The following is a 12,688-nucleotide window of genomic DNA, read 5'->3' as shown; positions in this document are numbered from 1 at the left end:
CTTGCCACTTGGGGTTGGCTCTCATGGATTTTTCACTATTCGACGAGCTTTGTTTGACAGGGAACAAGATTTTATCAACCAGCCAGACACCATGGGTGAAAGGCAAGAGCGTAGCCCATCAAGGGACAATAGGAATGAGGATTAGGAAACAAGAGAATTTTTCAGAGCAATGATTACAAGACAAGAGTGAATGGCTCAGGCTTTGTAGGCACTCACCACCATGATTGAGCGCATGAACCCACAGGATAGACGAAATTTGGAACAAGGGGATAAAAGGAGTGCAGTGGGATCGCCTAGAACTCATAGAACTCTTTCCAGAACAACAGACAGGCCCACAAGTCCTACATTTGTTAGAGAGGAACCAGTACAGGAACCAACAGGGGAAGTTGAGGATGAGACATTTGTAGATATTCTTATGGCTGCAAATGATGAATGAGAATTATTGACACTGCAGGTTCGGGAGAGGATGACCTTTGAACGCTTTATAAATCAGAGGAGAGAACATTACAGGTCACTTAGACAAGATAGGAGGCGTAGGGATCAAAATAGAGAGCTAAAGAGGGCTACAGGCAAGCTTACTATGCCTACATTTGATGGGAGTGGTAACATGACAGCTCAAGCTTGGATTCATAAGTTTGACACATTCTTGGCATTGAGGCCAATGACAGAGATTGAAATTATCAAATATGCCACTTTGCATTTGGAGGGAGTAGCACATGGTTGGTGGTACTATGGTATGGTAACACTTCAGCATAATCAGGTGACAGAGTACCAGGACTTTGTGGATAGGTTGGTTGAAAGATTTGACAAGAAAGATTCAGAGGTTTACTTTCGAGAACTAGCACAACTGAAACAAACAGGCAACCTGGAGTATTTCATTGGTGAATTTTAGTGGTTGGCAGTCATGGTGCCAAACATTTTAGAGCATAGATTGATAGTTCTTTTCATTGAGGGCCTATCTGAACCATTGAGAGGTTGGATAAACGCATTTGATCCCATTTCTTTACAAGAAGCTATGAAAAAGGCAAGAAGTATGGAACATGCAGTCCCAACAAACAAATTTCAGTCCAAAGGAGCATCTTCTAGTAAGGATAACAAACCATTTTATAAAAAACCAAAGAGGATTGATTTTAAAAATGATTCTAAAAATAAAACTCCAGCACCTTTTGACAGGGAAACATTAAATGATTTGAGGAAGAAAAAATTATGTTTCTACTGTAAGGGACCCTATGATGCAAACCATGACTGTCTTCTTAGACCAAAGGGCAAAGCTAACAGAGTTATGTGGGCATACTATGACAAATCAGAATTAGATAATTCAGACCAATAGGCTGATATAGAGGAAATACATGGTGAAAAAAAGGAAGACGAGGCTGAAAACTTGTCTAAAATGGAGTCCAAGGATGGGGAAGGAGATGGGCAACTTAGGGAAGCTCGTCTCACTAGTATTAAACAGGAAGGATCATTTCGAATGAGAGAAGTACTTGTTGAACAGTGAGTTATAACTTTGATTGATACCGGTGCCACTCATAATTTCATTGATGCTAGGTTGGTGGAGAAGCGTGACATACAAACAGAGGAGTTTGGGGGAATTAGAGTGAGGGTAGCTGATGGCTATGTCCTCAATTGTGATCGTAAGATCACTGGACTCTCATTGGAAGTTAATAATTATGCCTTTAAGGCAGATTTCTATGTTGTGCATATGGGAGATATAGATATAGTCCTTGGGATGAGTTGGTTGCACGATATTGGCGAGTTCACTCTTAATCTCAAGGAGATGGAGATGAGGTTTAGAGTGAATGGGAAGACACAAATTCTTAAGGCAATTAGGGATAGTGATTTCAGAATGGTCTCTTTCTGGAGGATGGCTAGATTGATTCGACATGATCGGGTAAAGTGGGCAGCAGAGTGCATGTTAATGCCATCACAGAAGGGACATCAGAAGACTGAATATCCTCCTGATATTTAGGAGCTTAGAGTTAAACACTCTAAGGTGTTCAGTGACATTCCACCAGGTAGACCACCAGATAGGGGTATTGAGCACATCATTGAGTTAGAAGAGGGGGCTAAGCCCATCATGATTACACCTTACAGGCATCCAAAGAGGTTGAAGAATGAAATTGAAAAAATCATAAAGGAGTTACTTCCTATGGGCCACATTAGACCAAGTAAGTCTCCTTTTGCTTCTTCAATGGTATTGGTGAAAAAGAAGGATAGGACATTGAGGATGTGCATTGATTACAGGGTGTTTAATAGGAAAACAATTAAAATTAGGTACCCCATTCCCAGGATTGATGAGTTGATAGATGAGCTTCATGGAGCTTGCTTCTTCTCAAAGATAGATTTGAGATCAGGTTATCACCAGATCAGAGTTAGAGAACAGGACATCGAGAAGATAACCTTTCGATGTCATTGTGGCCATTTTGAGTTTGCAGTTATGCCATTTGGTCTAACTAATGCATTTGCTACTTTTCAAGCAACAATGAATAGGGTTTTCCATCCTTAGTTGAGGAAATTTGTACTTGTCTTCTTCGATGATATCTTGGTGTACAGTGGATCTTGGGAGGAGCACTTGGTTCACCTTGACATAGTGTTGGATATATTAGGCAAAGAATCCTTGTATGCAAAGGAGTCGAGATGTGATTTGGGTATAACAGAGTTGTTATATTTGGGTTACATCATCAGTGCAGAAGGCGTATGCATGGATTTTGAAAAGATTCGTGCCATTGTGGAGTGGCCGTCACTGGTGAACCTTATACAGTTGAGGGGCTTTCTGGGATTATGTGGTTTCTACAGGAGGTTTGCGGATGGATATTCCAGGAATGTAGCACCCTTGACAGATTTGATGAAAAAGGGAGCTTTCTTGTGGACTCCTGAGGCACATGAGTGTTTTGAGAAATTTAAGAAGTTGATGACTTCCTATCCAGTGTTAGCGTTACCATGTTTCAACGAACCTTTTGAGCTACACTATGATGCTTTCGAAGAGGGCATTGGAGCGATGCTTATGCAGGAGAAGCACCCTATTGCTTATGAGAATAGGAAATTAAGAGGGCCAGTGCGGAGCTTCAACATATATAATAAGAAGATGTTAGCCATTATGCATGCTTCAGCTAAGTTCAAACAATATTTGGTAGGTAGCAAATTTTGCATCAAAACCAACCATAATAGCCTAAAACACTTTTTGGAGCAGCGAGATCTCAATGATAGGCAACAGAAGTGGGTGAGCAAGTTATAGTCCTATGACTTTGATATTACATATTTTAAGAGGACACAGCATGTAGTTGCTGATGCTTTATCACGTAAGTCCCATTTGAGCTTATTGACAGATATATTGGAGGATTGGAGACACTTGATCCTTGCAGAGTATGCAAGGATGCATGGACAGCTGAATTCATAGATGGAACTATTCAGGACAGTAGATACACCCTTGTGAATGAGCTCATCATTAACAAAGGGTGAATATTTTTGGTCCCAGGCTCAATAGTGAGGAGGATGGTTCTGAAATCTTTTCATGATTCACCTATGGCAGGACATCTTGGTTTCTACAAGATATATCAGTAGATTAGAGAGCACTTCACATGGAAAGGGCTCAAAGCAGAGGTACTTCAGTATGTTAGGGAGTGTCCCACTTGCCAGTAGAATAAGCAGGAACACTCCTATCCAACCGGTTTACTTCAGCCACTTCTGATTCCTGATAGGAAGTGGGAGTGTTTATCTATGAACTTCATCACAGGATTACCTAGCGCCCAAGGTAGGGACTGCATATATGTGGTTGTGGATTGCCTTACAAAGTTTGCACACTTCTTTCCGATCACTGCTACATACACTGCTATACATGTGGTAGAGTTGTTCTTCAAGGAGATATGCAGATTACATGGCTTACCTCGGAGCAATGTGAGTGACAGAGACAGTAGGTTTATGAGTCATTTTTGGTAGGAGCTATTCAGGTCGTGTGCAATAGAGCTCACACCAAGTACTAACTACCACCCTCAGAGAGATGGTCAGATAGAGATAGTGAATAAATGGGTTGAGGGATATCTTAGGAATTATATAGCAGGGCAATAAAAGGCATGGGTAAAGTGGATTTATCTTTGTGAGTATTGCTACAATACCACTTATCACATGTCTATTCAAATGTCACCCTTTATGGCCTTGTATGGGTATGAGGCACCCAATTTTATGGATCTGCTTTTGAGTGACAGTAGAGTGCTTAGTGTAGGTGATTTGTTACAGAACAGTCAAGACATTGTTAAGACTCTCAAGGATAATATAACCAAGGCACAGAATCAGCAGAAGCAATATGCAGACCAGAAGAAGACTGAGCAGACTTTTGAGGTTGGAGATATGGTGTATCTTATGTTGTAGCCTTATCGTCAATCCACTCTCAAGAAGAGTGGTGCCGAGAAACTTAAGCCATGATACTATGGTCCATTCAGGATTATCAAGAAAGTGGGAGAGGTGGCTTATGAGTTAGATTTGCCGGCAGAGAGCAAGGTCCACAACGTTTTTCATGTGTCATGCCTCAAGAAGGTGCTAGGACACCATATTGTTCCTTCTATGGTGCTTCCACCTTGGATGATGAGGGAAAATTGGTATTGGTGCTAGAGGCTACATTGATTTTAGGGAAAGGAACTTGAGGCAGCATACTATAAGGGAGTATTTGGTGAAATGGAAGGACTTGCCAGTAGAGGATGCGACATGGGAGAATGAGGAGATTTTGTAGCATCGAGACTTGAAGTTGCTTGAGGACAAACAATTTTAGGGAGGGCGGATTGTAATGTCCTCCCCATCTTTTTAGCATCTCAATGGAGTTCTTAGCATTTACATTCTCCGAAGGCTAAGTGGAGAAATAAGGAGAAATTGATTAAATTAATTTCTTAGAAAGTCATTAAATAAATTAAAATTAAAAGATGATTTTATATTTAATTAATTTAATTTTCTACAAGCACAATTAATTATTGCATTGCAAGGGAGAAGCTTCTAGAGAGTGCATTTTCTAAAAAATAACTAATTATTGTATTAGAAAGGGGGAAGCTTCTAGAGAATGCAATTAAATAATATTTTATTTCCTTCTAGAAGGGTGAAGGAAAAGAATAAATAGAGGTGAGAGCTTCATTGTTAATCATTTGATTATTGTGAATTGCATTTGATAAGAACTTGAGAGAAGAAACTAAGGTTTCTAATTTCAGTTAGACATTGGAGAACATCAACTCTTCAGTGTTGCAACCATTTGAGGTGGTGAAATATCCATTGAATTTGGTATTTAGAAGAGCTTCAATTTAGGAGTTCTATTTCTGCTTAAATTGGAGAATACATTTATTGTTGGCAGCTACAGTACGCAAAAACGATGTTGCGCTACAGTACTTATGCTTGATTCATCTCCATTCTTGGGCATCACTATTATCAAGTTCCTCTTGCAATTATTAGTAGTTAGCATTATAATTTTTATGCATATAATTTTATTCTAATAATTCAAAATCAGATTGTGGCATTACTGTAGTCATTATTGTAAGCCCATTTGTCTTGGCAAACTCATAGTAACATTGTACATGAGAATGAATTCGATAAAGGAGATACATGTTGCATACCATTTGTTTGACAAAATGTCCATCTAATAGAATATATGATTCGCATAATAGTTGTATGTCAATTGTTTGTCAAAATGTTAGTTGGCTGTAGGTATGCATTCCATATCTAGTTTCCATGTATATGCATTGAAAGTACCAAAAGAACTGCACTTGCATATTACTTCATTGTAAGAGGCATTGTAATATCATTTGTGAACATTCTAAATTTCTTAGCATTGAAAGGCAACATAGAAGTGTTTGACAATATTTCTTCAGCTAAAATCAGTCAGTTTGGGCAAGGGATATTACGAGAGGAGTCAAAAAACTGTCATAATCAAATGGTAACAGCATGGAAGTTGTAGATCCTCTTGCAACAGAATGTGGGGATAATGAAATGCATGATATAGTTTCCAGATCACATGGCAACATAAGAAATGTTAGAATGGGGTTGCCGTTGCACAAAAAGACCGATCTATCAATGTCCGATACAACCACTCAACTTATAGTGCATAGGAGGTGGTTAAGCCCTTGTCACGAATCTTGAGGGGAGCGCCGAACAAATTACCAACAATCACCCCCTCAATGTTACTTGAGGGTCTGAGGATTCAAACCTATGACCAAGCTCTGATACCACTTGTTAGAGTGGAGTTGCCATTGCACCAAAAGTTCGATCTATCAATGCTCGATACAACTACTCAACTTATAGTACATAGGAGGCGGATAAGCCCTTGTCAAGAATCCTGAGGGGAGTGTTGAACAAATTGCCAACAAAGAAAGACGTGCAAAGTGTGGATGACAATAGGAAATGGAAATGAACAACACAACGTAGGTTGCTAAACAATGGACAGTCTAGATATTCAAGAGTGAGAAGGGATGTAACGAGACAATGGATATTTTTACTAGTATCATAACACAAGCATAGCCCAAATGCACCTCATTTGGGCTGCTGAAGACAAGTGAATGATAGAGGATCTAAAGGTAATACCACTTTTTTTCACAGCCACAGTCACAAGAGGCAAAAGTGACAGTTAATGGTTCCAAGGAGCTTAATTCACAAGTGAAGGAGAATCCACAAATAAGAATAACAGTCCATGCATGATAATGGTTGGAGGAAACTTCCAAATAGAGATACCAAAGATCTCAAACATTCATGAAAATGATATTGAAAAAAATTGTGAGCTGTCTAGTAAGGGCCACTAGGAAAAACAGTTTTTATGCATTCATTTTGTGAAGAGCACAAGGGATCCCATAGTGAAACTATGGTGGTACAGGTGAAACTGTGAAATGATATTCAGAGTCTTGAGTTGTAATTCCTAATCATCAAGATAGTTGCAATGAACAAGAGCATGCAATGCACCAGAGTGCAAAAAATAATAGTGGGAAAGATCTAACTTCAAAAATGGAAACTGTGAAGGAGGGTATGATTCAGGGACAAATTTGCTCAGAGATTGTGGGTCTAGTATTGAACACAACAAAGCTCCTGTAGGAAAAGGTTTTCTTTTATGGAATTTTTTTAGGCATGTAAACGTTGGACCTATTGTCAGTCACTACATGATGAAGATTGATAGACTGCAGCATAAAGAAACGTTTGTTTTATGAATGCCTGACAGTCACTAAAATGGCAGATGAGAAATGGTCTGTATCAGATTACTTAAGAGTGATAAGTACTAAGGCTGACTCTGGTAATCATGGAAATAGAAGTCAACTTTTAAGGTGAAAGCAATGAGCACGAGTGGTGGAGTTATGAAGAGCTCGAGTTATGGCAAATGTCATGTTGCTAGGCTTAACATAGTGAAGGATAGAGGACAGTGATATGTTATGCACATGTTTATGTTATTGTTTCAAAAATAAAATAAAAAGTCCATACATGTTTAATGCTTAGTTCCGAGTGTTCATTGGCAGGGCATTACAGATGCTGTGGACATTAGTAATATGGCCAGTAACAAAAACTATTGCATTTTTTTGTCATTGTTATAATGACAGATGCTGTTATAATGACATTGATCTATTTGCACTTTTGTTAAATCTGACTTTTGAACCCTCTGCAGAGCTATGTAGAATACCAGTGTCTTCCGCTGAGTCAATTCAAATAGATGGTTTGCAAGTCAAGGCAAGAGACTGTTCTGATGCAATAAGCTTTGACACGTTAAGATAATGATAAACCTATTGCCTTTTTGCTTTGCTTTCTAAATGTCGTGCTTTTGACAAAAATGGTATATTAATAAAATTTATAACATTAACATTTGTGCTTCCACAAGCTTCTACCTATCAGCTTCTTCGTTCCAATCTTTGTCATTCAAGTAGAAGGAATGATATATTGCTTGTAAGTGGGAGAAAAAGGGTACATTGCTTGTGAGTGTGCAGGAGTAAGGATAAATCAGACTATTTTTTTGTAAAGTTGTATGTGGATAGCTCTTCCTTGCTGATGTTTTCACAATATTGGTTTTTATGTTGGAAGTTGAATTCAGTGCATCAATAGATTCACAGCTTACATAATTCCATTGTTTGTTAGAGCATAATAGATCATGCTTTAGGTGTAGAACAGTTATATTTTGCAGGTAGCTTAGAATGATACTGGTATATAGTTTCACATAACTTCATTATTTGTTAAATCATATTATTCTATTGTTGCATAAATTATTCTGTGAATATATCTTCAGCAATTTACTGAGCATGGTCGTGAAAGTGTCTCACTCTATAAGCTCTCAAATGAAGCATTATCAGATGTCTGTTGTACTGCAGGATTTTTGTACGAAACTCAGTTTATGTTTATGACTAGCTTGAACAAAAACTTTAACACTTCATTTTTACTTAACTTTAAGCACCTTAAAGTATATGTTTGTTTTAGCGTGGTGCATAACAGATAAAAATTCTAATACTGGTGACACATTTATGCACTTAAATGGCTAGAAGCTAACCCAGCTGTCCAGTCCCCTAACATTTTGCCCGTAGGAATTTAATTATCCTCAACATTATTATATGGCACATGCACAATTGCTCTGCCTTAAACAGTGAACATTACGAAGTACTTGGCTACATTTTTGTTTCTTTGCTTTATGAAGATATAAGTCAACCAATATTTATCTCACGATTTTGGGCTATGCCATACAAGAATTGAACAACCTGTTTTAATATTTAAATGAAAAATAAGAGGTATAATACAAACATGATAAAAATAGCATCGTAGATAGTTTACATTATACAGAACACTGAAGAAGAAATATCATCGTGTATGCTTGAATTCAATATTTCATTTAATTTTTTGTTGTATCAATGCTTGCCTAGGCAAAGATTTTCTTTTCAGTTTCTTTGGGATGCTTATATTGCAAGGGAACCTAACGACTGTCTGATGGCATGGGGCTGACATTGTGCCAACATTGATCTAGCCAAGTATATCGAACGGCTTAAAAGGTAGACTTTGGTTACTGCAAGTATTGACATAAGCATTACAGCTTCTATTTCCTGATCAAAATTTCAGGTCAAACTCTGAACCACTACAGCTTCTATTTTCCTGATCAAAATTTCAGGTCAAACTCTGAACCACCGGTTGCATAATGAAAAGTTTTCTGAACATAGTACAGCATGTAGCCTTGAGAAGCCCTAACTGCTTGTTCACTGACTTGATTTACCCATGCATCGTCACATTTATACCAATTTTGACCCCTTCTCAAAAAAGCAACATAGTGGCCAGAATCCATTCTTCCTGAGTGAGTCACCACAGCAAAGAGATCAAACACCGATGGTGTCTTTGAAGACACCGGAGGCATGCCAACGTTAGGCTCAACAGTCAAAATTCTGTTGCCATATCTCAACTTGACAATGGAAGAGGACATGTAAGGAGCCATATCCAAACTGAAAGGAAATTGCATGTACCGGTCAACCTTTTTTGAGGTGCGCTGGGTTGTTGAGTGTTCAAATCTCTTGATATGGAAGCACAATACCAATGGCAGCTTCTTCACAGACATCTGTTTAATCGATTCCTGGCGTGTCTGGCAATGCTTACAGTAGAATTTTTCATTTGAACCAAGTCTTTCAGGCCTTGTAAATCTATCCAAACAACCAAGAAGGGTGGAAGTGCCAGTTATATGTCCTTTCTTGAATAGATCACCCCTCAAACTGCCACCGCACAAATCTGCCAGATTACTTGAGGATACGGTGCTTGGTTCCAAATCCAAGGAAATGTCCAAGCAAGGGTCATAAGTTGTTGAAGTGGAGTTGCATACAGTGCATATGACATCTGATCTGAGAACACCTGAAAACACTTTGTGAACGATGCATCTACACTCCACAGCACCTGCATTGCTGCAATTAGAAACATTCCGAGTTATCAATTATACTGTGCAAATTTTGAATTGAAGTGATTAATATTTGACGACGAGATAATTTTTTTCTCAAATCATCAATTGCGCAGCCAAAAATAACCCCAGGGAAATATACTTACGTTGTGGATAAAACTACGTTTACGTGGCTTCTATCTTTAGGTAAATAAAAAGTAAGCAGTGCATAAGATAAAGTTCATGTTACATTGCCATCAGTTTAGTATGTTTGAACATGAAAGTGAGACGTTTGATCACTGCTTCAAAAAAATTGTATGTTTGTGATGTCTAATCCTAACATATATCTTACACACTTGTAATCACGTTGGAACAGTCCTCTGAAAATCATCAATTAGCAAAAGAAGCCACACCGTATTAAGATCAAAAATATCAAGTGTGCAAATCCATTGGTCAAGCAACAGCAACAAATGACCCGTTGTTTGAATTCATCAGTGACTGGCCAGAGGTTTACTTCAATTATCCCTGGTATTCTAAGGTTTCTGGGCACTACCAAGGGTCCAAGAGCAAATCTGCAGCAATATTTGGGTGCAACTTATTCTCTCCCTGATCCCATTTTAGGTTGGGCTTTTATATGACCTTCGGTTGGAGTGACAGAATACAGATATGCCCAGGCGCCACTTATACATATTGGAATGTAACAACAGACTAGAAACAATAACTGAGAACCGGGATTATAACTAAAAAGCATTTCTTCTTTAATATGAAACGGATTTTGGCAGCATTGCAAAACAATCAGGGTATTTCAAAAAGGGGAAACTTCACCATTGTTGCTTCTGCGATAGTCTACTTTTGGGTGAGCTTACTGCATAGTTGGCATGGATCCCATCAACTGTAGAAATGAAGAAATCGTGTGCATCCTGTTGCTCATAGCCTGCGAAATTTGCAGCATGCTGCCACCAACTGCATCAAAAAATCCAATTACAAAAATGAAGCAAAATAAACAAGATACTTTTCGGCATAGTATAATCTAATTAGCTTACCTGTAAAGGAATCGTGCGGGGCTATAGGGAGTCCGATCTCCAGAGAAAGAAGCAGAGAAAATATCGTCCATATCACAGGTAATGCAGCCATTTTGATTGTTGTGACAAAATGCACGGTTGTGGCGGTCGCTCAAGAAATAATTTCTGAGAGGAGGGGTGTGCAGAAGTGTCTGCAGCACACAATTCATAAAGCAGGAATTGCCCAAATTATTCAATCCCCTCAATCCCCAAGGCCATCTCTCCCCTATTTCATCTCCTTCACAATTCAGTCTAGTGGCTCTCTGTCTCATTAGTGTCTTTTCGTTGGGACCTGCTACCCAAGCCTTATATTCAGTAATTTTCCTTCTCTTCTGGCTTCCCCATGTCAGGACACTGTTACGTTTTTCCTTATCGTCGCCATCATCATGGTGGTGGTGATGATGGTGGTGGTGGGGGGAAGAGAGCAAGACCAGCCTGTCAAAATCGGGATCATAGATCTGATCATTGCAGAGACTGCAGTAAAGCTCCGCTCTGTCTAAATCTACTGCAATTGTGTGGCTCGCTTTCTTTTGGTGATGGAGACGAAGATGGCTGTTGCAATTGATGGTTGCACAGACAAGACAGGCGTATAATCTTCCTCCTTTCCCGCAGGCAGTGCAGATGGGCGCATGTGTAGGCTCTCCTTTAATGCTCCACCTACGAGGAGAGCAGCCCGACTGCCATAAACATTTTTGCACCACTCTGAAACCCCGAAGACCTTGCGTCGATCTGTACTCTTGTAAGTGTTGACACGCCCCGTACCCCTCCGCCTCCGTCTCCGCCTCCCCCTTCCCCATTAATCGCCGCTGCCTTATTTTCTCGCTCCGGCCCCTTCAAAACAGATGATGAACAATTGAAACTTTTACCGTGGTCCTCCTTTCTCCTTATGTGACTATTAGATAGCATGTAAAACTTTCTTCTCGCCGCTTTCCACAATTTATCGTATTAATATTTATTATTATTTGCGCTTTCCAGCTTCGAGACCGGAATGAAAATGCTTTCGAGTTATCGGATTTGAATTTATTTAGATTTGTAAACAGAATAAAATGCTAAGAAAGAAGGAAGGAATTTAATGATATCTACAAGATTAACATTTTAAGAGATCAAACATCAAATTTTAGGTTAAAACTCTTGTTTTATTTTAATTTTTAGTAGAAAATTATTACTTTGTTGTAGTTTGTTTGCTCAAAAAATTGGTTTAGACAATCATTTAAAGAGTTCTTATATTGAGTAGAGATGTCTTTGTAATATTCAAATTAAAAAATGAAGTGTTGTTAAGTTTCAATAATCTCTTTGTTATAGAAAGCACTCATTCTTTCTTCCCAAACCTCTTTGGACATTGCTCATTTACTTTCCTCACACCTTAAATTGCGCCACTAAAAATTTGTTACTACCTTTAATTACCACTCGTAATTAGTCTTTTTCATCATGACCCCTAAGTGAGATTCAACTCTTTCACATAGTAAGCTTTTTTTTGCCCATTTGCTTTGTCCAAATGTCAACCCTAATTTGTTTTCCAACATGAGTCTTTTTATCTCTTCATTGGTGGTGGGATATTTTTGCAAGTCAATGCCCCATTTACTCTAGTGCTTGTTTAGTTTCATCTACTTCTTTCTATGGATTGGCCTCTCCTAGACAACTAACTTAGGCAAACAATGTTTGTCTATATTTTTGATTTTATTTAGATAGCTTAATAAACAAATAACCCATGAAGCTTCCATAGAGAAAATATCTGCTTTAGTTGTAATGCCCCCTCTCTAGCATTCACTACACAATGTTGTTAGCC

General features: G+C 38.7%; 1 protein-coding gene across 1 annotated transcript; it reads right to left on the bottom strand.

Annotated features, from left to right (window-relative positions):
* Positions 1 to 8,681: 8,681 nt before the first annotated feature.
* UBP22 (ubiquitin-specific protease 22) lies at positions 8,682 to 11,909 on the bottom strand. Its single transcript, XM_089814217.1, has 3 exons — positions 10,885 to 11,909; positions 10,667 to 10,804; positions 8,682 to 9,869 (listed from the first exon to the last, which is right to left on the bottom strand). The coding sequence occupies exons 1-3, from the start codon at positions 11,697 to 11,699 to the stop codon at positions 9,083 to 9,085; spliced, it is 1,740 nt and encodes a 579-aa protein (XP_089670343.1). The 5' UTR covers positions 11,700 to 11,909; the 3' UTR covers positions 8,682 to 9,082.
* Between the last annotated feature and the right edge of the window lie 779 nt (positions 11,910 to 12,688).

Source organism: Cupressus sempervirens, chromosome 2, assembly GCF_028749045.1.
Source record: "Cupressus sempervirens isolate cs-2001-9-10 chromosome 2, ASM2874904v1, whole genome shotgun sequence".
Classification (NCBI taxonomy): Eukaryota; Viridiplantae; Streptophyta; class Pinopsida; order Cupressales; family Cupressaceae; genus Cupressus; species Cupressus sempervirens.
The sequence above is the reverse complement of the archived record's forward strand: the minus strand, read 5'-3'. Positions and strand labels throughout refer to the sequence as shown.